This window comes from Microcaecilia unicolor, chromosome 3 (genome assembly GCF_901765095.1).
Source record: "Microcaecilia unicolor chromosome 3, aMicUni1.1, whole genome shotgun sequence".
NCBI lineage: Eukaryota > Metazoa > Chordata > Amphibia > Gymnophiona > Siphonopidae > Microcaecilia > Microcaecilia unicolor.
Genome location: NC_044033.1, coordinates 108,486,818 through 108,508,845, shown reverse-complemented (window position 1 = coordinate 108,508,845; position 22,028 = coordinate 108,486,818). Strand labels below are relative to the sequence as shown.

Genomic DNA, 22,028 nt, shown 5'->3' with positions numbered 1-22,028 from the left:
CTTGAATGGGAGAAGGGAACTGAGGTGGGGAGGGGGTTCAAGGATGGCAGAAGGGGATGGGGAGGGGGTTCTTGGATGCTTGAAGGGACGGGTGGGGAGGGGACTGGGGTTCTTGGATGGGAGAAGGGGACTGGGTCTGAGAAGGGGCAATATGGGAAAATGGGGGCCATGCCTGGGGCTGGTGGGAAAATGGGGTATGCGTGGGTCAGGTGGGAGAATGGTTCTGAAAAGGGGGGCCCTAATACAAGGCATGTGGATGAAGGGGGCTGGAACTGGGGGCTGAAAAGGAGGTTAGGTGGGATAAGAGGCTGGAGACTGAAAAGGGGCAGGGGCTGAAACGGGGGACTGGGGGCTGAAAAGGGGACAGGGAGAAGTGGCTGGGGGGGCTGAAGCTCGGGACTGGTGGGAGAAAAGGGCTGGGGCTGAAATGGGGGACTGGTGGGATAGTGGGGCTGGAGCTGGGGGCTGAAAAAAAGGGGCGGAGAGAGGGGCAGATCCTGGATGGGGGAGCAAGAGGGAGGGCAAACCCTGGATGGATGGGAGAGGTAGGGCAAATGGTGGATTGAAGGAGCAGAGAGAAAGGGCAGACAGTGGATGGAAGGGATAGAAAGGGCAGACAGTGAATGGATGGGGGAGAGAAAGGGGGCAGACAGGGGCAGATGGTGGATGGAAGGGGCAGAGATAGAGGGCAGATGTGGATGGAAGGGGCAGGAAGAGAGGGCAGACATTGGATGGAGGGGACAGCAGAGAGGGCAGACACTGGATGGCAGAGAGAGACCGAAGACAGATGCTGGATGGAAGGAAGACAGTGAAAAGATGAGGAAAGCAGAAACCAGAGACAACAAACTGTAAATAAAATATATATTTAAATTTTTTTGCTTTAGGATAAAGTAGTATTGTAGATATGTTAATAAATGTTTATAATAGAACATGCAAACAAGGTAATCTTTTTATTGGACTAATTTTAATACATTTTGGCTAACTTTCGGAGAACAAAACCCCCTTCCTCAGGTCAGGATAGGGTACTGTAACAGTACTATACTGTATTGACCTGAAGAAGGATGTTTTGGCCTCTGAAAGTTAAATATATTAGTTCAATAAAATGGTATTTTATTTTCTATATTTGTTTTATTTCTATTTGTTAATTTGTAAAGTGGTGATTGGTATTTGTTAGTTTTTTTTCAAATGTACATCTGCTGTCTTTATATTTTGCACAGTACTAGGGGACATTGTCTGTTTCTGTGGTGTTGCATTGTATGCAGAGTCTGGCATCTTGGGGTTTCATTTTATATTTTGTCTAAATAGAAAGTTTATGATTACTTATTCTATAGTGGATTAGGGTGTATCTGTGTTTGTGAAAAAGACATGGCTTTTAGTTGGCACTGACTGCAGGATCGACAAGCCCTGGAGCTGGGGGCCTTGGAGCTCGGAGGGAGGGGTGGCGTGCCTTGGAGCTAGGGTGGGGGCGGAGTTAGGGTGGGGGCGGGGCTAGGGTGGGGCCCCATCAAATTGGTCTGCATAGGGCCCCGCACTTGCTAAGACCGGCCCTGAATATCAGGAAGTATTTTTTCACCGAGAGGGTGGTGGATACTTGGAATGCCCTCCCGCGGCAGGTGGTGGAGATGAAAGCGTAACAGAATTTAAAAATGCATGGGATTAACACATAGAAATCCTGTTTAGAAGGAATCGATCCAAAGAAGCTTTACGGAGACTAGGTGGCAACACAGGTAATTGGGGAGCAAAGCCAGTAATGGGCAGAGTTCTACAGTCTGTGCCCTGATTGTGGCTGGATAGATTTGGATGGGCTGGAATGAAGCTTTTTAAGGTCTTCTATGATAACTTCAGAAGTTTTAGAACAAGGACAGTGCCAGACAGACCTCTATGGTCTATATCCTGAAAATGGCATGGACAAATCAAGATCTGGTATACATATAATGTATCACCTCATACCTTATGTAATGAGTTTATCTTCTCAGGCAGACTGGATGGATCGTACAGGTCTTTATCTACCATCATTTACTATGTTCTGGTCGCTGTATCTCAAAAAAAGACATAGCAGAATTAGAAAAGGTTCAAAGAAGAGCGACCAAAATGACAAAGGGAATGGAACTCCTCTCATATGAGGAAAGGCTAAAGAGATTAGGGCTCTTCAGCTTGGAAAAGAGACGGCTGAGGGGGGAGGTATGCTTGAGGTCTACAAAATCCTGAATGGTGTAGAACGAGTAGAAGTAAATCAATTTTTTTTTACTCATTCCAAAAGTACAAAGGCTAGGGGACACTCAATGAAGTTACATGCAAATACCTTTAAAACAAATAGGGGAAATATTTTTTCATTCAATTAATAGTTAAGCTCTGGAATTCTTTCCTGGAGGATGTGGTAACAGCAGTTAGCGTATCTGGGTTTAGGTTTGGACAAATTTGTGGAGGAAAAGTCCATAGTCTGCTATTGAGACAGACATGGGGAAGCAACTGCTTGCCCTGGGATTGGTAGCATTGCTGCTATTTGGGTTTCTACCATGTACTTGTGACCTAGCTTGGCTACTGTTGGAAAACAGGATACTGGGCTAGATAGACCATTGGTCTGACCCAGTATGGCTACTCTTATGTTCTTAATACTAAACTGAAAAGCAATACATTGATGGTACTGTAAACAGTCTCTGGCTAGAGCAGCAGCAATGGCTGATTATCCTGCATACGCTTTTCTGATTTAACATTACTTGACCTGATTTTTTTAAACATTCGTCCCACCCCCAAAACCACACCCCCACACACAGCAGTGACAATGGCTCTGACTCTTAAAATGCAGCCACAGTGGTTCAGGCTCTAGCAGCGTCAATGACTCCGGCAATGGCAGTGATTCCCACACACTGCATTCAGCTGACCTGGAAGCCTTGTTTTTGCAGCATTCAGCAGCAAAATAGGAAGTTGCATCACAGGAAGGGAGTGATGTGGCTTTTAGGTCAGCAGCGTGTGGCAATCACTGCTGCTGCCTAATACTCCATGAAGAGAGTCTGTACAGGTAAACATGAGGGGGGGAGGCTCAGCATTAAAAAAAAAATCAGCGGCATTAAGAATCATGGTCTGTATTAACATTTTAATGTGTTAATTGTGTTATTAACACATTAATTGCCCACCCCTAGTATTTATCTGATTTGTGTGACATCTCACTAAACTGTCATTAACAACTAACTGTATACCATCAGTCTACCCTGAGCAGCCTTGACCTTTAAGAAGTGTGAGCAAGAGGAATGGATATCCAAGTGTATATATGACTTTTTGTTATGACCTATGCTTCATCAACTGATAGTACAGTAAAGAATTTATTTATTTGGTGGGACAAGGACCGGGCAAATGAGACATCAGACTTTTCCATCCACACAAGAAATCCAAACCACGTTATGAGGTAACTTAGAACTGGAACTTTGTGTGCCCTTCATCCTACCATCATGGGCAATGACTAGGCAGCTGCCTAGTTCACATCTACAACAGGGACGCTAGTAAGCTGGATGTCTCTCTAAGGTCCTATATGTCCTTCATATCTTTTATTATGACATAATTGGTGTCTCATCATGACTATAAATTTATTGTTATATGACCCATGTGTAGGCATGTGTCACGATTGTGGTCGTGACCCCTCTCAGACTCACCTTATTTCTGGCGGTCAGCTTCTGAGCTGGCTTCTGTCTGTTCTTCCTGAGTTAGTTCTGTCTCTGTGTGCTGGCTGCTTCCAGCAAGGCTCTGATTACTCCACTATACTGCACTTGTGTGTGTTAAGCCTCTCTGTGCTTCAGTATGCTTTCTGCCTGTGTCTTGGTTTGTGTTCCTCTTGCCCTCTGGTGGCCAGAACCGGTGGCTGCCATAGACTTTCCAGACTTTCTTTCTGGTCCAGTCCGGTCCAGATATTCCAGCCCTCCAGACTTGGTTTGAAGTTTGGCAGCTAGCCTCACCCATAGCTGCCTCATGATTCCTGCAGTGAGTTTCACATGCTGATGGGTTTATTACCACCTGGAACCTTCTGAGTTTGCCTTTGCATCGTCTAAGGTCCCTGGTTTGTTGGTGCTTTGTTGCACTTCTGCCTAGTCTGGTTTCTTGTATTGTTCCTTGTCTGATTCTAGTTAGTCTGTGTGTAGTTTAGCTTAGGTTTATTTGCTTATTTCCCTAGTCTTGTTTCTGGTCTGTATTCCTTGTCTAGTCTCTGTCTGTGTCTCTTGCTTAGTGGCTGAGCTTTCAGTCCTGTCTCTTGTCTGTCAGTGTTTGTACCCTGTTTTAGTGGCTGCTCTGCAGCTTTCAGACCTGTCTCTTGTCTGTCAGTATTTGTACCCTGTTTCAGCGGCTGCATGGCAGCTAGTTCCTGTCCTTTAGCTTGTCCATTCCCTGCTTTGTGTAGTATTGTCTGTCTGTGAGTCCTAGCCCAGTTTCCTGCCTTGCTGCCCATGTATATTCCTTTCCCTTCTGACCCTCAGTCCCTGTTCAGCCTAGTTGGTATCCAGTGCCTGCCCTGTCCGGTAAGTCCTGCCGGCCGCCTGCACCCAGGGGCTCAACTCCTGGGGAAGGGTGGTCAAGTGCAGGTGAAGTCTAGCTGTTTCTGTCAGAGTTCTGCCTTGTCTCCGGTGTGGGGTGGTTTTGCCTGCCACTGCTGCTCCACAGCAGTGGCCCAAGGGCTCACGAACCTAGTGTCTGCCTTGAAAGCAGAATGCAAAGGCCATGAGCTCGGCAAGATCACCTTACCCGCTGGGCTTCTAGCCTAGGACTTTTGCCCCTGTTGGCAATCCGGGTCACCACCCGGGTTTTGCTCCTGTTTCCCTTGTGAAGTTCGGTTCTGGCTTTATTATTGTTCCTGATCTTTTCATGACACTTGAGGAATATCGTAGAAAACTTTTGTCTGATCCAATCTTGAAGAAGCGGCCTGAAGCTTCAGCGGAGAGCAAGTGTGTCCGGCAGCTTGGGCTCATTGTAAACCCAGTTTCTGCCATTGATCCTAGGAGCCCGCTCTGGAAATACCGCTGCCTACTTATCTCTGACCCAGCCCTGCGGGATACTCGGGAAGCTGCCGTTGAAAGAAAGCGTCTTGCGAATCCCGAGGTCCAGGCTTACCAGCAGTCCATCCTGAGGGACGCTGTCAGCCGAATTGCTGCTGAGTCCAAGTCGAGTTCGAGTTCCAGCCAAGATGCTGAGATCAAGTTGAGTTCCAGCTCCAGCCAAGATGCTGCATCCGGATCAAGTTGCAGTCCCAGCCTAGATGCTGAGTCTACGCCGAGTTTCAGTTCCAGCCAAGATTCTGAGTCCAGGCCGAGTTCCAGTTCTAGCCAAGGTGCTGAGTCTACTCTGAGTTCCTGGTCCAGCCAAGATGCGGAGTCAATTCTATGCTGCATAATACCTTTAAGGGGTGAGTCACAAGAACTATTTTCTGCCTCTTGTCTTCATCCGCTGGTAGAGGGACACAACCCATTTGTCTGGACTGGTCTGATAGGACTAAAGGAAAGAAAGTTATCAGGTAAGATGTAATGTTTCCATTGTTATTTGTTATTTAATAAAGAGAAAACATTAAGAATTGTAATAAAAAAAATTAAGTAGGAAAAAGCATGAAAGAAGAAACTCACATGAGAAGCATTATGGCACCTTTGCCTGTTTACAAGCTCATGCAATTTGTTCTGTAGGTTTTTCTTCTACTGAGAATGAAACCTCTGGACATAGGCGACACTATTTCAGACATGTACAAGCAAACCAACTTGCACCTCTTTGAACTTTTCCCCCTTTTTTTGCTGGATTTTTTTCTTTTATAAACAATATTAACAGTTTCTGGCACATATATACAGATATTAAAAATAAATATTTAAAAAGAGTGTATCTTTTGGGATTTTATTATGCAGAAAAAAACAGATGTCAGTTTCAGATTTGAAAGTATTACAAGCAAAACCCAGGGTGAAGGAATGGAGTGTTCTTTTCTTATGAACAATAGCTAAAAGCCATCTGGTTTGAAGGTCTTGCTGTCACAATTTAGGCACAGCTATTTTGTTGAAGTTCTTCTTTGTTCTGCCAAGGAGCAAGGACCACAAAAAATGTGCATGTTTTATGCTGTGAACAAAATAAGAAAAACAGTTGATTACATTCCAAGAAAACATCCACAAGAGATCTGAAATAACAACAGCTGCAGTCAGTAGGGATATAAATTTTTAAAAAAAAGTTTGCTCATTTTTAGGTCATTTCTGAACTCTTGTTAAGATGATTGGACATTTTTTTAGTTCAGTTACTACTACTACTATTTAGCATTTCTATAGCGCTACAAGGCATACGCAGCGCTGTACAGACATAGAAGAAAGACAGTCCCTGCTCAAAGAGCTTACAATCTAATAGACAAAAAATAAATAAAGTAAGCAAATCAAATCAATTAATGTGAACGGGAAGGAAGAGAGGAGGGTAGGTGGAGGCGAGTGGTTACAAGTGGTTACGAGTCAAAAGCAATGTTAAAGAGGTGGGTTTTCAGTCTAGATTTAAAGGTGGCCAAGGATGGGGCAAGACGTAGGGGCTCAGGAAGTTTATTCCAGGCGTAGGGTGCAGCGAGACAGAAGGCGCGAAGTCTGGAGTTGGCAGTAGTGGAGAAGGGAACAGATAAGAAGGATTTATCCATGGAGCGGAGTGCACGGGAAGGGGTGTAGGGAAGGACGAGTGTGGAGAGATACTGGGGAGCAGCAGAGTGAATACATTTATAGGTTAGTAGAAGAAGTTTGAACAGGATGCGAAAATGGATAGGGAGCCAGTGAAGGGTCTTGAGGAGAGGGGTAGTATGAGTAAAGCGACCCTGGCGGAAGATGAGACGGGCAGCAGAGTTTTGAACCGACTGGAGAGGGGAGAGGTGACTAAGTGGGAGGCCAGCAAGAAGCAGATGCAGTAGTCTAAACGAGAGGTGACAAGGGTGTGGATGAGGGTTTTGGTAGAGTGCTCGGAAAGAAAGGGGCGGATTTTACGGATGTTGTAAAGAAAGAAACGACAGGTCTTGGCGGTCTGCTGGATATGAGCAGAGAAGGAGAGAGAAGAGTCAAAGATGACCCCAAGGTTTCGAGCTGAGGAGACAGGGAGAATGAGAGAGCCATCAACAGAAATAGAAAACGGGGGGAGCGAGGAGGTGGGTTTGGGGGGGAAAATGAGAAGCTCGGTTTTGGTCATATTTAATTTCAGGTGGCGTTGAGACATCCAGGCAGCAATGTCAGACAAGCACGCTGAAACTTTGGTTTGGATGCAAGGTGAGATATCAGGGGTAGAAAGGTAGATTTGGGAGTCATCAGCATAGAGGTGGTAGGAAAGCCATGGGATGAGATTAATGAACCAAGGGAAGAAGTGTAGATAGAAAAGAGGAGGGGACCAAGAACAGAACCCTGAGGTACGCCGACAGGCAGAGGGATAGAAGTAGAAGAGGATCCACCAGAGTGAACACTAAAGGTGCGGAGGGAGAGGTAGGAAGAGAACCAGGAAAGGACAGAGCCCTGGAATCCAAGTGAGGACAGGGTATCAAGAAGTATGCTGTGATCGACAGTGTCAAAAGCAGCGGAAAGATCAAGAAGAATGAGGATGGAATATTGACCTCTGGATTTAGCCAGTAATAGGTCATTGGAGACTTTAGTAAGCGCAGTTTCGGTTGAGTGGAGAGGGCGAAAACCAGATTGTAATGGGTCAAGAATAGCATGTGAGGAGAGAAAATCAAGGCAGCGGCGGTGAACAGCACGCTCAAGTAATTTGGAGAGAAAAGGAAGGAGGGAGATGGGTCGGTAATTAGAGGGACAAGTAGGGTCAAGTGAAGGCTTCTTAAGGAGAGGTGTGACCACAGCATGTTTAAAGGCAGCAGGGACAGTCGCAGTGGAAAGTGAGAGGTTGAGAATGTGACAGATAAAGGAATAAGAGTAGGAGAGATGGCATTAAGAAGGTGGGTGGGAATGGGATCAGAGGAGCAGGTGGTACATTTTGAGGAAGAAAGGAGAAGTGTGGTTTCCTCAATAGTAACTTCAGGAAAGGAGGAAAGGGAATGAGGGGAAGGAGAGAGAGGGGAACGGACTAGTGGAGGGAGAGCTGGTGAGGTAGAGAAAGCAAGGTTTATCTTTTGAACCTTGTTGTGAAAGAATTCAGCAAGGGTCTGAGGAGATAATGAAGGGGGAGTTGGGGGAGGGGGCACCTTGAGGAGAGAGTTCAATGTGGTGAAGAGAAGTCGAGGATTAGAGCCAAGAGAGTTGGTCAGTTGGATATAATAATCCTGTTTGGCACGTAAAAGAGCAGATTGGAAGGAGGTCAGCATGAACTTAAAGTGTAAGAAATCAGCAAGGGCCCGAGATTTCCGCCAGAGGCGTTCGGCAGAGCGGGTACAGGAACGTAGGTAGCGGATATTAGAAGTCAGCCAAGGTTGGGGTTTTGTACGCCTTACAGGGCGGGTCATCAAAGGTGCAAGAGTGTCTAAGGCAGAGGATAGAGTATTGTTGTAAGAAGAAACAGCCTCGTTGACAGACGTGGATGGTGCCACAGTAGAGAGGAGGTTTGAAACATGGGAGGATAGAGATGAAGGGTCAATGTCGTGAAGATTCCTAGATAAATTAGATAGGATAGGACGGGACTGGGAGGGAGGAGATTTAAGTGTGAAAGTTATAAGATGGTGATCAGAGAGGGGAAGATCGGAGGCAAGGAAACTAGAGGGTGAACAGTTGGAGGAGAAGATGAGATCAAGACAGTGACCATTTTGATGAGTGGGGGAGGTGGAGCATAGTTGGAGATTAAATGACGACGTTAAAGCGAGTTCATGTTTGCGTTCATTTTTTAAAAATGTATTTCACATTATAACTTTTTGACATGGGTTAATTGAGTTTTCAAGTATTGTTTCTAGATTTAACATGCATTACTACTACCACTTATCATTTCTATAGTGCTACTAGACATATGCAGCGCTGTAAACAAACATGCAAGAGACAGACCATGCTCAACAGAGCTTAAAATCTATTCAAGACAGACAAACAGGACAAATAAGGGATTAAGGAGTTTCATTTATTATGGGAATGATTGCAAAAGAACATAAGTATTGCCATACTGGGACAGACCGAAGGTCCATCAAGCTCAGCATCCTGTTTCCAACAGTGTCTAATCCAGGTCACAAGTACCTGGCAAGATCTCAAAACATTACAATATAATTTATGCTGCTTATCCTAGAAACAACCAGTGGATTTTCCCCAAGTCCATCTTAATAATGGCTTATGGACTTTTCTTTTAGGAAGTTATCAAAACCTTTTTTAAACTCAGCTAAGCTAACTGCTTTTACCACAAATTTCTCCGATTTGTCTTAAATTTACTACTTTGAAGCTTCATTGTATACACCCTAGTCCTAGTATTTTCAGAAAGAGTAAACAAGCAATTCACGTCTACCCGTTCCACTCCACTCATTATTTTATACACCTCTATCATACCTCCCCTCAGCCTTTTCTCCAAGCTGACCCTAGCCACGTTAGCCTTTCCTCATAGGGAAGTCGTCCCATCCCCTTTATAATTTTCGTCACCCTTCTCTGTACCTTTTCTAATTCTACTATATCTTTTTTGATATGCAGTGACTAGAATTACACACAGTATTCGAGATGCAATTGCACCATGGAGCAATATAAAGGCATTATAACATCCTAATTTTTGTTTTCCATTCCTTTCCTATTAATACCTAATATTCTATTTACTTTCTTGGCTGCCGCCGTCGCCGCCGCCACATACTGAGGAGAGGGTTTCAATGTATCATCAACGATACACCTAGATCCCTTTCCTGGTCGATGACTCCTAATGTGGAGCCTTGCATCACGTAGCTATAGTTTAGGTTTCTCTTTCCCACATGCATCACTTTGCACTTGCTCACATTAAATGTCATCTGCCATTTGGATGCCCAGTCTCCCAGTCGCGTAATTAAAATAGCATGGGTATTAAACAGCTGAATAAGAGGCTAAGAGTTAAATGCAGACTCAAAAAGTACACCAAAACCTACCCTACAACTGCTCCACCCTCAAAACTACCCTCTGCAACTGTCCCACCCCACCCTTAACCGCACCCACCCACCTAAATTACCCCTGCAACCACCCCACTACCCCCAAACTGCCCCTACCCCAACAAATGGCCTACCACCACAAAGTACCCACTCTAACAGCCCCCACCCAAACTACCTGCCACAACTGTTCCACCACCCTACACAGCTCCCATCTCCAAAAAACCCCTCCAAATGCCTCACCACTTCCAAAACTATCTTCACAACTTCCCCCACCACCTAAAACTACCCCTCATAGGCACCCCGTTTCAGAGGCTTGGGGAGGCTTAACTACAATCTTCCCTGCCTGCCGAACCCTCTGCCTTTCCCCTCCTATTCAGTCTTGCCCCATTTCTCTCTCCCCTCCTATTCACTGACACATGCAGCTCAATTTTCCTCCCTCCCTCCCACTGCAGCTCTGCTGGTTCCACGCTAATAAATAACCCAAGAAGATGTGTGAGGCCATGGCTCTCGCTGCTACTGTTTCTATACTGGTCCCGCCTCCTCTGATGTAAACGTCCTCACAGGAAGTAATAGTGGCAGACAGAGAGCTGTGGCCCTGAATGTTGTCTTGGGTTACTTATTAGCACGGGACCAGCAGAGCTGCAACAGGAGGGAGGGATAAAAATGCATATGTCTATTTTTAGTTTGTGGTTACTTATTCTATACTTGAAGATCTACCTGCGTTTGAGTGTGAAAAAGGCGGGTATTCTGTTAGCATTGGATTGTGAAAAATTACAGAAGGACCTTACGAGACTGGGAGACTGGGCGGCTAAATGGCAGATAACGATTAATGTGAGCAAGTGCAAGGTGATGCATGTGGGGAAAAAAGAACCCAAATTATAGCTACGTCATGCAAGATTCCACATTAGGAGTTACGGACCAAGAAAGGGATCCGGGTGTCGTCGTCGATAATACACTGAAACCTTCTGCTCAGTGTGCTCCTGCGGCTAGGAAAGCGAATAGAATGTTGGGTATTATTAGGAAAGATATGGAAAACAGGTGTGAGGATGTTATAATGCTGTTGTATCGCTCCATGGTGTGACCGCACCTTGACTATTGTGTTCAATTATGGTCGCCGCATCTCAAGAAAGATATAGTAGAATTGGAAAAGGTGCAGCGAAGGGTGACTAAAATGATAGTGGGGATGGGGCGACTTCCCTATGAAGAAAGACTAAGGAGGCTAGGGCTTTTCAGCTTGGAGAAGAGACGGCTGAGGGGAGAGATGATAGAGGGATATAAAATAATGAGTGGAGTGGAACAGGTGGATGTGAAGCATCTGTTCACGCTTTCCAAAAATACTAGGACTAGGGGGCATGCGATGAAACTACAGTGTAGTAAATTTAAAACAAATTGGAGAAAATGTTTCTTCACCCAACGCATAATTAAACTCTGGAATTCGTTGCCGGAGAACGTGGTGAAGGCGGTTAGCTTGGCAGAGTTTAAAAAGGGGTTAGACGGTTTACTAAAGGACAAATCCATAAACCACTACTAAATGGACTTGGGGAAAAATCCACAATTCCAGGAATAACATGTATAGAATGTTTGTACGTTAGGGAAGCTTGCCAGGTGCCCTTGGCCTGGATTGGCCGCTGTCGTGGACAAGATGCTGGGCTCAATGGACCCTTGGTCTTTTCCCAGTGTGTACTTATGTACTTATTCAATGTCTGTGTAGGATTGATCTGTACTAATCCAGCTTGTTTAGTTTTATGGTAGGTGTATTGATGTTCTACTTCCCACTGCAGTGTTACAGTGCAGTCTATCTAAGAAGGCTCTTGTGTGACACCTGGAAGTTAGTACTGTTATGGTATGATAGAATTGCTTTATAGACCCTTTGTGCTTTTGTAGGGTTTTGTATTACTTCACAATATGCCTGGTACAGAAGTTCGGATTTGGATTTAGCTCATGCCTCTTTCAGTTGTAGCTCACTAAATTACATTCAGGTACAGTAGGTATTTTCCTGTCTCTGAAGGGCTTACAATCTGCATAGGCGCCCCGTATAAGAGGCTTGGGGAGGCTAAGCCTCCGCAGCCCAGCTGTGACCTTCCACACCTGCCTCCTCCTCCAAATGTAGCCCCGACTCGAGTTCCGCTGAATTCTGCTGCCACCGCCGCTGCTTCTGTTGAGCGGCGGCAGGAACAAGCACCGCACTGAACCGCTGCCACCGCTTCTCTCCACAGCCAGCATAAGAACAAAAAGAAGTGCGGGGCCGCAGCAGCCTTCAGGCATGTGCTGTCGGCTCTGCTGTCTTCTGCCCCCGCTGACATCAATTTCCCATTCTGGGAGCAGAGGGCCGGCAGAGCCGACAGCGCATGCCTGAAGGCTGCTGCAGCCCCACACTTCTTTTTGTTCTTGTGTCAGCGCTGCTGTAGAGAGGCCCGGAGGGAGAGAACATGGCTGGAAACGGTAAGGAAGTGAGGACGCTGGATGAGAGAGAGAGAGAGAGAGAGAGAGAGAGTGAAAAAGTGCAAGGGAGAGCCAGAGAGAGATGGGGAGAGAAAGAGGGGCCATGGAAAAGAGCAGGGGAGAGCCAGGGACATGGAAAAGAGCAGGGGAGAGTCAGAGAGAGATGGGGAGAGAAAGAGGGGACATGGAAAAGAGCAGGGGAGAGCCAGAGAGAAGATGCTGGATGGAAGAGGGGTACAGAGAGAGAGAGATGAGTGGAAAGATGGGGAGAGAAAGAGGGGACATGGGCAGGAGAGAGAGAGAGAAGCTGCTGGGGAGAAACTGGGGGAGACCCTAGCTGTCAGATGGAGAAATGCTGAATGAAAGGAGGGAGAAAGAGGGAAAATGCTGGAAGGAGGGGGCAGAAAGAGGGAAGACACTGGATGGAAGGGTAGAGAGGGAAAGAGGAAACACACTGGCAGGATGGGGAGAGAGAGGACATGCTGAATGGAAAAGGGTTGAGAGAGAGAGAACTGTGTAGAAAGAAGGGGAGATAGAGGGAGACAATGGATGGAAGGAGAGGGAGACAATGGACGGAAGGATTGGGAGAGGGTAATGGGTGGAAGGATAGAGAGATAAAGAGGGATGACACTGAGAGGGAAGGTCCTGGACATGGATGGATGGAGGGGAGGGAAGACAGGAAGGAGATGCACATGGATGGAGGGGATGGAAAAGAGGAGAAATCTGGACATGGATGGAGTGGAGGTCAGGGAAGAGAGGAGAAATGTCGGACAGGGATGGAGGGAAGGAAAGACAAAGGAAGGAGATGCACATGGAGGGGAAGGGAGAGAGGAGAAATGCTGGACATGGATGGAGGGGAGGGAAGTAGATGCACATGGATGGAGGGGAGTGAGCTGGTTATGGATGGAGGGGAAACTTCTGAATTTAATATCTGTATCGGAACACTGAAGGATAGGGACAGGGCTACAGATGGTAGACAGGACGCATAAGGACACAGGAGGATGGTGGACATGGTGAAAGAAAAAATATCAAATAGAAAGAAGACACTGCATAAAACAGAAGAGACTGGGATCAAAGCAAATAGAAAAACTAAATGCTCAGACAACAAAGGTAGGAAAAGTATTTTATTCAGAATATGCCAGCTTTTGGAAATGTGCATCTGTGATATTTTGCTTTTAAGTTTTAATTTTTCTAGTACTGCTGCATGCTGAGTCTGACTTCTTGAGGTAACTTTCCAGTTCAATATTTTGCCTTCATATGAGATGTGTATGAAACTGGCTGGGATCCACAATGGGTCAAGAAAGACTGACAGCTTTGTTTACTGAACATTGAAAGTGATCTTGTTGGGAAATATTAACCCTGAGCAGATCACTGACACCTATGATGTGAAGTCTAGTCACTGGATGTTACTTCACTAATGTGACCACTTCATTTTGGGATTTTCCATGGATGGAAATAGCAGTGTTTTATAATTGATAACATTTTTGAATCGTATACATTGGTTAATATATGCTGTAAGCAACCACTTTTTTCTTTGACATATTATACATATCTAATATCTAAATTTAATATAAGGTATTAATTGTGACTATTTTACTTTTACCTTTTTTTTCTGTGTGTTGTCAGACAATTATGGATGTAAGCCCCACCCCTGGCACCACCCCTAACCCCGCTCCCTTTAGCCTCCCCAAACAGTTGGGCCACCGACCGCCTATGACAATCTGTTTGAACCTGAGGTCATGTAAGGTTTAAGTGACTTGTCCATGATCTCAAGGAGTGGCAGTGGGTTTTGAATCTTAGTTTCCCTGGTTCTCAGGCTGCAGCTCTAAGCATTAGGTACAGCTAATACAGATTAAATGTATTCCAAATATCTTTCTTAACAATAAATTAAAGGTCAGCAGATCTGAAGCCTGGTAGCCATTTGTCAGCCTATTTAAAAAAACAGGAAAATCATTTTATGGTTGCAATTAAACCACAAGACTTCTGTTTCAGTGTTACTAAACATATTTGTTCACATGGTCAACAGGAAGATACTGAAAATATTGTTCTGTTTAATATGTTGTATTAATTTGGTGGATTATTTTGATTTTCTGGCATGTAATTCCTGGAGTGTATTCAGTCTGCATATAACCATCAGTAGCAGAGCTACTGAGGAGACAGCTGATACAGCTGCACCAGAGCCACACAGTGAAGGATTCCTTTCTCACAGTGTTTGAGGTCACTGCTGGAACTCTCGGCAGCCATTTTGAAGTGGCGCCGGCAGCGAACAGGCTGCAGAAACCCCGGTCATGAAAGAAGAGGCAACTAGATCACCAGGCACAAAAAGGAAAAGGTACAGGAGGGAAGGGAGGACATCCTGAGGCTGATCCACCTGAGTCATATGCCAGTGAGAGGGGGGGATTGGAAGGAGGGGTTTAGTGATGTTCTGGGGGCTGGGAGGGAGGGTTATTGGAAGGAGGGGCTTGAAGATCCTGCAGTTGGGGGGGGGATTAGAAGGAGGGAGTTTAATGATTTCTGGGGTGGGAGGGGAGAGAGGGGCTTGATGATGTTCCCACGGTTGGGGGGGGGGGGAGTTTGATGATTTCTGGGGAGGCCTGCCAGAGTACAACCCACCAGCCAGCCAGCCTGCCTGCCCGCCCACCTGCAAACCTGGATAAATGGACAGACTGGCAAAACCCGCCCGGACACCCTGCAGTGTCCTTAAAGAGGACATGTCCGGGTAATCCCGTATGCTAACTCTACCACAGGGAATGTGGACAATTTTCAAATAGCCCATTTATCTGCGTAAATGGCTTTTAGAAATTGTCCTCATTATGTAAGCACATACAAAACAATGTATGAGATGCATTTTGTTCAAGATTGTTCTGGGAAGGGTTTATTTATTTATTTATTTAGTTATTTAGTTAGTTAGTTAGTTAGTTGTTGACAGTTAATGAGAAGGGGAAAGTAAAGCTAAAGGTTTGCTTAAGTCACCTAGGCCCAGATGCACAAGGTCCCATTAAGAATCTGTCTGTATTTCCAAATCGGTAAAAATTTACCGATTTAGAAACACAGAGGGATTCACAAAGAGAATCGCATGCAAATGAGCTGATCGTTGCTTTTGCGACCCAGCTCATTGGCATGCGATATGGGGGAAGCCATTCAGTGAGCTGAGCATGTGCAGAACAGTCAATCACTATGCGTGGCTACCAGGAACGTGCAGGATGTCAGGACGACTCAAAACAGAATCCTTCCAGATCAGCTGCAGCAAAGCGCCGGCCCAGAGATCGGCGCTGAAGAGGACTTCGGCTGGAGGGAGTTGGGGACCCCCACCAGCATAGGTACCTGACGGCGGTGGGGGAGGGTTTGCGGTGGCGGGAAGGGGGAGGTCAAAAGGGTCAGCGGCGGGGGGGCCATGCTCCCGTGGCCCCATGTAGCTATGCTCCTGGTGGCTACTCTGCGCATGCTACAGACGGCTCTCATATACGCAGACAAGCTGCCTATATGAAAACAGTAGATCAGTGGCGTAGCAAGGGCGGGGCGGTGGGGGCGGTCCGCCCCGGGTGTCCGCGAGTGGGGGGTGCTCCGTCGCGTCTCTCTCCTGCCACCGCCTGCCTTTTTCTTTTTTTAAATCCGTGCAGCCACGCAGGCAGCGCTTCGCGTCTGCCCTGCGTGTGCTATGAAAGAAATAAATCGCCAGCGCTGGCTTCGGGGCTTCCCTCGATGTCCCGCTCTCAAGGAAATAGGAAGTTACCTCACAAGAGGGCGGGACATCGAGGGAAGGCCCGAAGCCAGCGCTGGCGATTTACTTCTTTCACAGCACACGCAGGGCAGACGTGAAGCGCTGCCTGCGTGGCTGCACGGATTAAAAAAAAAAAAAAAGAAAAAGGCAGGCGGTGGCAGGAGAAGAGGGCTCTGTGGCTCTCAATGGAGGGGGGACGGGACTAGGTCAGGGGGGGAGCTCAGAGGGGATAAGGGGATTGGAGAGGGTGGGGGTGCTCAGAGGGGAGAATGGAGATTGGAGAGGGGGTGGGGGAGTTCAGAGGAGGGGTGCTCAGAGAAGGGGATTGGAGAGGGTGGGGGTGCTCAGAGGGGAGAATGGGGATTGGGGAGGGGTGGGGTGCTCAGAGGGGATTGGGGAAGGTGGGGGAGCTCAGAAGGGTACTCAGAGGTGAGAAGGGGATTGGGGAGGGGTGGGGGAGTTCAGAGGAGGGATGCTCAGAGGTGAGAAGGGGATTGGGGAGGGTGGGGGTGCTCAGAGGGGAGAATGGGGATTGGGGAGGGGTGGGGGTGCTCAGAGGGGATAAGGGGACTGGGGAGGGAAGTGCTCATGGGAGAAGGGGTATGAAACTGGAACTGGGGGCTGAAAAGGGGCATGGGATGAAACTGTGGGGACTGGGGGCTTTAAAGGGGACAGGGAGAACTGGCTGGGGCTGAAGCCCAGGACTGATGGGAGAAAAGGGCTGGGGACTGGTGGGATAGTGGGGCTGAAAAGGGTGGCAGGTGGGAGATGTGGGCTGGAACTAGGTGCAGGTGGAAAGAGGGGGCTAAAAAGAGGGGGCAGAGAGAGGGGACAGACCCTGGATGGAAGGGGGGGAGCATGAGGGAGGGCAGACCTTGGATGGATGGGAAAGGGAGGGCAGACGAATCGAAGGGGCAGAGAGAAAGGGCAGATGGTGGGTAAAAGGGGGAGAGAGAAAGAGGGCAGATGGTGGCTGGAAGGGGCAGAGAGAGAGGGTAGACACTGGATGGAAGGGACATTAGAGAGGGCAGACACTGGATTTCAGAGAAAGAGCGAAGACAGATGCTGGATGGAAGGAAGACAGTGAAAAGAAGATGAGGAAAGCAGAAACCAGAGACAACAAACTGTAAATAAAATATATATTTTTTATTTTTTTGCTTTAGGGTATAGTATTGTATCTGTGTTTATGTGTTAATAAATGTTTATAAATAGAACATATAAATAAGGTAATCATTTTTTGGACTAATTTTTAATACATTTTGACTTAACTTTCAGAGAACAAAACCCCCTTCCTCAGGTCAGGATAGGATATTATAACAGCACTATACTGTATTGTCCTGAGGAAGGAGGTTTTGGCCTCTGAAAGCTAAATGTATTAGTCCAATAAAATGGTATTTTATTTTCTATATTTGTTTTATTTCTATTTGTTAATTTGTAAAGTGGTGATCGGATTTGTTAGTTTTTTCAAATTTTATATTTTGCACAGTACTAGGGGACATTTTCTGTTTCTGTGGTGTTGCATTGTATGCAGAGTCTGGCATCGGGGTTTCAGTTTAATTTTTGTCTAAATAGAAAGTTTATGATTACTTATTCTATAGTGGATTAGGGTGTATCTGTGTTTGTGAAAAAGACATGGCTTTCAGTTGGCATTGACTGTGCAGGATCGACGATCTGTACTAATCTGTCTGTTTTCATTTTACAATAGGTGAATTGATGTTCTAGTGCTCACTGTAGTGTTTAAGATGCTTGTGTGACTTGTAGAAATGACTGCTTATGGTATGGTAGAATTGCGCTATAGGTCCTGAGTGTTTTGTATTCTCGGTATGCCTAGTACTGGATTTGGGGGGGGGGGGGATGTTAAAAAATGACCGGCCCCGAGTGTCAACTACCCTAGCTACGCCACTGCAGTAGATGTAGCCCTTTTTTTTTTTTTTGCAAGCACAAAAGTGTTTTTTTTTTTTGGATGGACAGACCTGTGTTGGGGCTCCCCACCTCCCCGCTGCTAGGAAAAAGTGGGAAAAGCCTAGAATATGCTCTCTGCTGCTCTGGGCTCAGGAATCAGCATCAGGGCTTGGTTCCACCCCAGCTGGCTGACATCCTGGAAAGCCCATCTCCATGAAGATGGCTTCTCATTGGCTGGCTGCTATCCCAACTGCTTCTTGCAGGGTCTCCCTGCTGACATCACTCTAGAGCTATGAGCTGATTGGATCCAAACTTCCTGGTGTCCCCCTCCAGTAGTGAGTGGGCAGGACATCCCAGGCTGACACTGTCCAATTGGTTTAGCCCCTCTCTGTTGTTGTTCTTCTTTCATGAGGGATGCTGTTTCCCAGCAGAGAGGCTGTTTGACTCTTGTCTTCCTTGCATTTTTGGCATGGGCTTAGTTTGGGGGGCGAGGGGGGCAATTCCTCCCAAACGCAGGGCCGGCGCAACGCTGCAGGCAGCTCTCCTTCCGTCCTGTCCTCAGCTCCCCGACCGACAGCCCTCCTCTCCGTTCCCCCCCCCCCCCCCCCCCCGCGCGTTTAACCCTTTTATTTTCAGTGGCAGCGACGGCAGTGAAGAAGAAAGCACTATGGGCTCACCTCCAGCTTCTCCCTTCCCTCACACATTGTCCCACCCTCGCGGAAACAGGAAATACATCATCGCAGAAGGCGGGAAACTGTGTGGAGGAAGGGAGAAGCTGGAGGCAAGCCTGCTGTTTTGTCTTCTTCACTGCCGTCGCTGCCACTGAAAATAAAAGGGTTAAATGTGGGGGGGGGGGAGGAAGGAATGGAGAGGAGGGCTGTCGGGGAGCTGAGGGAGGACAGGGAGAATCGCTGGACATGGATTGGAGGGAAGGGCAGGGGAAGAGAAGAGATCACTGGCCATGGAGAGGAGAGGAGGGGAGGGCAGGGGGAGAGACGAGATCACTGGCCATGGAGAGGAGAGGAGAGCAGGGGAGAGAGGAGAATTGCTGGACATGGATGGATGAAGGGGGCAGGGGAGAGAGGATATGGATGGATGGAGGAGAGGGCAGGGGAGAATAGAGAATTGCTGGACATGGATGGATGGAGAGGAGGGCAGGGGAGAGAGAAGAATTGCTGGACATGGATGGATGATTGGGGGCAGGGGAGAGAGTAAATTTGCTGGACATGGGTGGATGGAGGAGAGGGCAGGGGAGAATGGAGAGTTGCTGGACATGGATGGATGGAGGGGAGGGGAGGTGATAGAGGAGAATTGCTGGACATGGATAGATGAATGGGTCAAGGGAGAGAGGAAATTTGCTGGATATGGGTGGATGGAGGAGAGGGCAGGGGACAATGGAGAGTTGCTGGACATGGATGGATGGAGGGGAGGGCAGGGGAGAGGAGAGGAGAATTGCTGGACATGGATGGATGAATGGGGGCAGTGGAGAGAGGAATTTTTTTGATATGGGTAGATGGAGGAGAGGGCAGGGGGGAGAGAGGAGAATTGCTGGGCATGGATGGATGGATGAATGGAGGGGGCAGGGGAGAGGAAATTTGCTGGATATGGGTGGATGGAGGAGAGGGCAGGGTAGAATGGAGAGTTGCTGGACATGGATGGCTGGAGGGGAAGGAAGTCAGGAAGGAGATGCACATGGATGGAGGGGAGGGAAGAGAGGAGAAATGCTGGACATAGATGGAGTGGAGGGCAGTTAAGAGAGGAGAAATGTTGGACAAAGATAGAGGGAAGGAAAGACAAAGGAAGGAGATGCACACAGATGGAGGGGAAGGGAGAGAGGAGAAATGCTGGACATGGATGGAGGGGAGGGTAGACAGAGGAAGTAGATGCACATGGATGGAGGGGAGGGGAGTGGGGAGAAATGCTGGATATAGATGGAGGGAAAACTGCTGAATTTAAGGGCCGGATCAGAACACTTTGAGGGCAGATACTGAAACTTGAGGAAGGATAGGGACAGGGCTATAGATGGTAGACGGGATGCATACGGACACAGGAGGATGGCGGACATGGTGAGTGAAAAAATATCAAATGGAAAGAAGACACTGCTTAAAACTGTCACAATTGTGACTGTATTCCATGCCTACACTCACCTCGCCTCCGGGTGACCAGGCCCTATGGCTGCTGTGGACTGTCTTCTTCCTGTTTCCCAGACATGCTCCAGAGTTCATTCCAGTCCTGATGTTCCAGCACTCCAGACTTGCCCTGGTGTTTCTGCTGCCAAGCCTCACCTTTGACCTCATCTGTAATTGCCTTTATTAAGCACCTGGGAAGTTTCAGACTAGCCTTTGCAACAGAGGTCTTCAGATGAGCTTTTGTCTGTGAGTGCTTGTTGCAGTTCTAGCCCTGCTAGTTCTTGTCTTGTTTGTCTGCAGCTTCAGTTCCCCTCCTGTTTGTTTCTGCCCTGTTTGTCTTTAGCTTCAGTTCCCTTCCTGCCTGTATCTACCCTGGTTGTCTTTAGCTTATGTTCCCCTCCTCTTTGTATCTGCCCTGTTGTCTTTAGCTTCAGTTCCCTTCCTGCTTGTGGCTGCCTTGTTTCTTTTCAGCTTTCAGTCCTGCCTAGCCTGTTTCAGTATCCTGAATCTTGTTCCAGTATCCTGCATCCTGTTCCAGCCAAGCCAAGTCCATTCCAGCATCTGGTTCCAGCCAAGCCATGTCCGTTCCAGCATCTGGTTCCAGCCAAGCCAAGTCAAGTCCATTTCAGCATCCGCTTCCAGCTGACCCAAGCCAAGTCCGTTCCAGCATCCGGCTCCAGCCAACCAAAGCCAAGTCCGTTCCAGCATTCGGCTTCCGCCAAGCCAAGTCCGTTCCAGGATCCGGTTCCAGCCAAACCAAGCCAAGTCCATTCCAGCATCTGGTTCCAGCCAAGCCAAGTCCGTTCCAGCATCTGGTTCCAGCTAAGCCAAGCCCAATCCGTTCCTGCATCCGCTTCCAGCCAAGTCAAGTCCGTTCCAGCATCCAGCTCCAGCCTAGCCAAGTCCGTTCCAGCATCCGGCTCCAGCCAAGTCTGTTCTTGCATCTGGGTCCAGCCAAGTCAAGTCCATTCCAGAATTCTGTCCAGCTGAGCCTGTTTGAGAGTCCTGAATCTTTTACCAGCCTCTCTGTGTTGGGTGGTTCACCTGCTGCTGCCGGTCCCCGGCAGCAGCCCAAGGGCTCACTACTCCAGATCATTCCTCACAGTTGTGACAAAAACAGAAAACACTGGGAACAAAGCGAATAGAAAAACTAAATGATCAGACAACAAAGGTAGAAAAAAGTATTTTATTCAGAATGTATTAATTGGAATATGTCAGCTTTTGGAAATGTGCATCTGTGATATTTTGCATGTAAGTTTCAATGTTTCTAGTATTGCTGCATGTCGAGTCTAACTTCTTGAGGTAACTTTCCAGTTCAGTATTTTGCCTTCATATTATTTTATTTCTAGTTCCTTGTGTCATATCTGTTGTCATGTGTTTTTCATGTGTGATCAAGGTGCAGTATTCTGCTAGTGTGTAATATTTGCAGCCCTTTTTGTTTTGTTTTTCATTAGGTAGTGTACTGCTGTGTTAGAGCCCGGTGTAATTACAGTGCTGCCTTTGCACGCATAAGGTTGTAGCTCGTCCTGTCCTTGGAATTAGTGCTGTTATGGTTTGGTAAGGTTATGAGTGTGTTTTTGCACAAGATTGTGTATAGTGTTTTGTAGTGGAGAGATTGTGTGTTGGCCTTACTGAGGTGGCACCAAAACATAAAAAAGGGTTTTAGAGCCTAAATCATTACACACTATCTCTTGAAGGATCTATATATAGAGCTTATGCATTTCTAAGGTCTACACTGGCATGGTATGGGAAGGGGTGGGGAAATACTACTGGAGAGGAAGAGGGAGTGCAGGGTAAGGAGGAAGGAAGGAAGGAAGGGAGAAAGAGCTGACTTTTTTGG

At 47.2% G+C, this 22,028-nt stretch overlaps 1 protein-coding gene across 1 annotated transcript in view; it reads right to left on the bottom strand.

The window, feature by feature from the left end:
* Positions 1-5,858: 5,858 nt before the first annotated feature.
* The window catches only part of LOC115464414 (cystatin-like), a 65,492-nt gene continuing 49,322 nt past the window's right edge, over positions 5,859-22,028 (bottom strand). Inside the window, exon 3 of the mRNA XM_030194796.1 lies at positions 5,859-6,075. Within this exon, the coding sequence (XP_030050656.1) occupies positions 5,998-6,075 (78 nt within the window). The 3' untranslated portion in view covers positions 5,859-5,997. The remainder of the gene's footprint in view (positions 6,076-22,028) is intronic.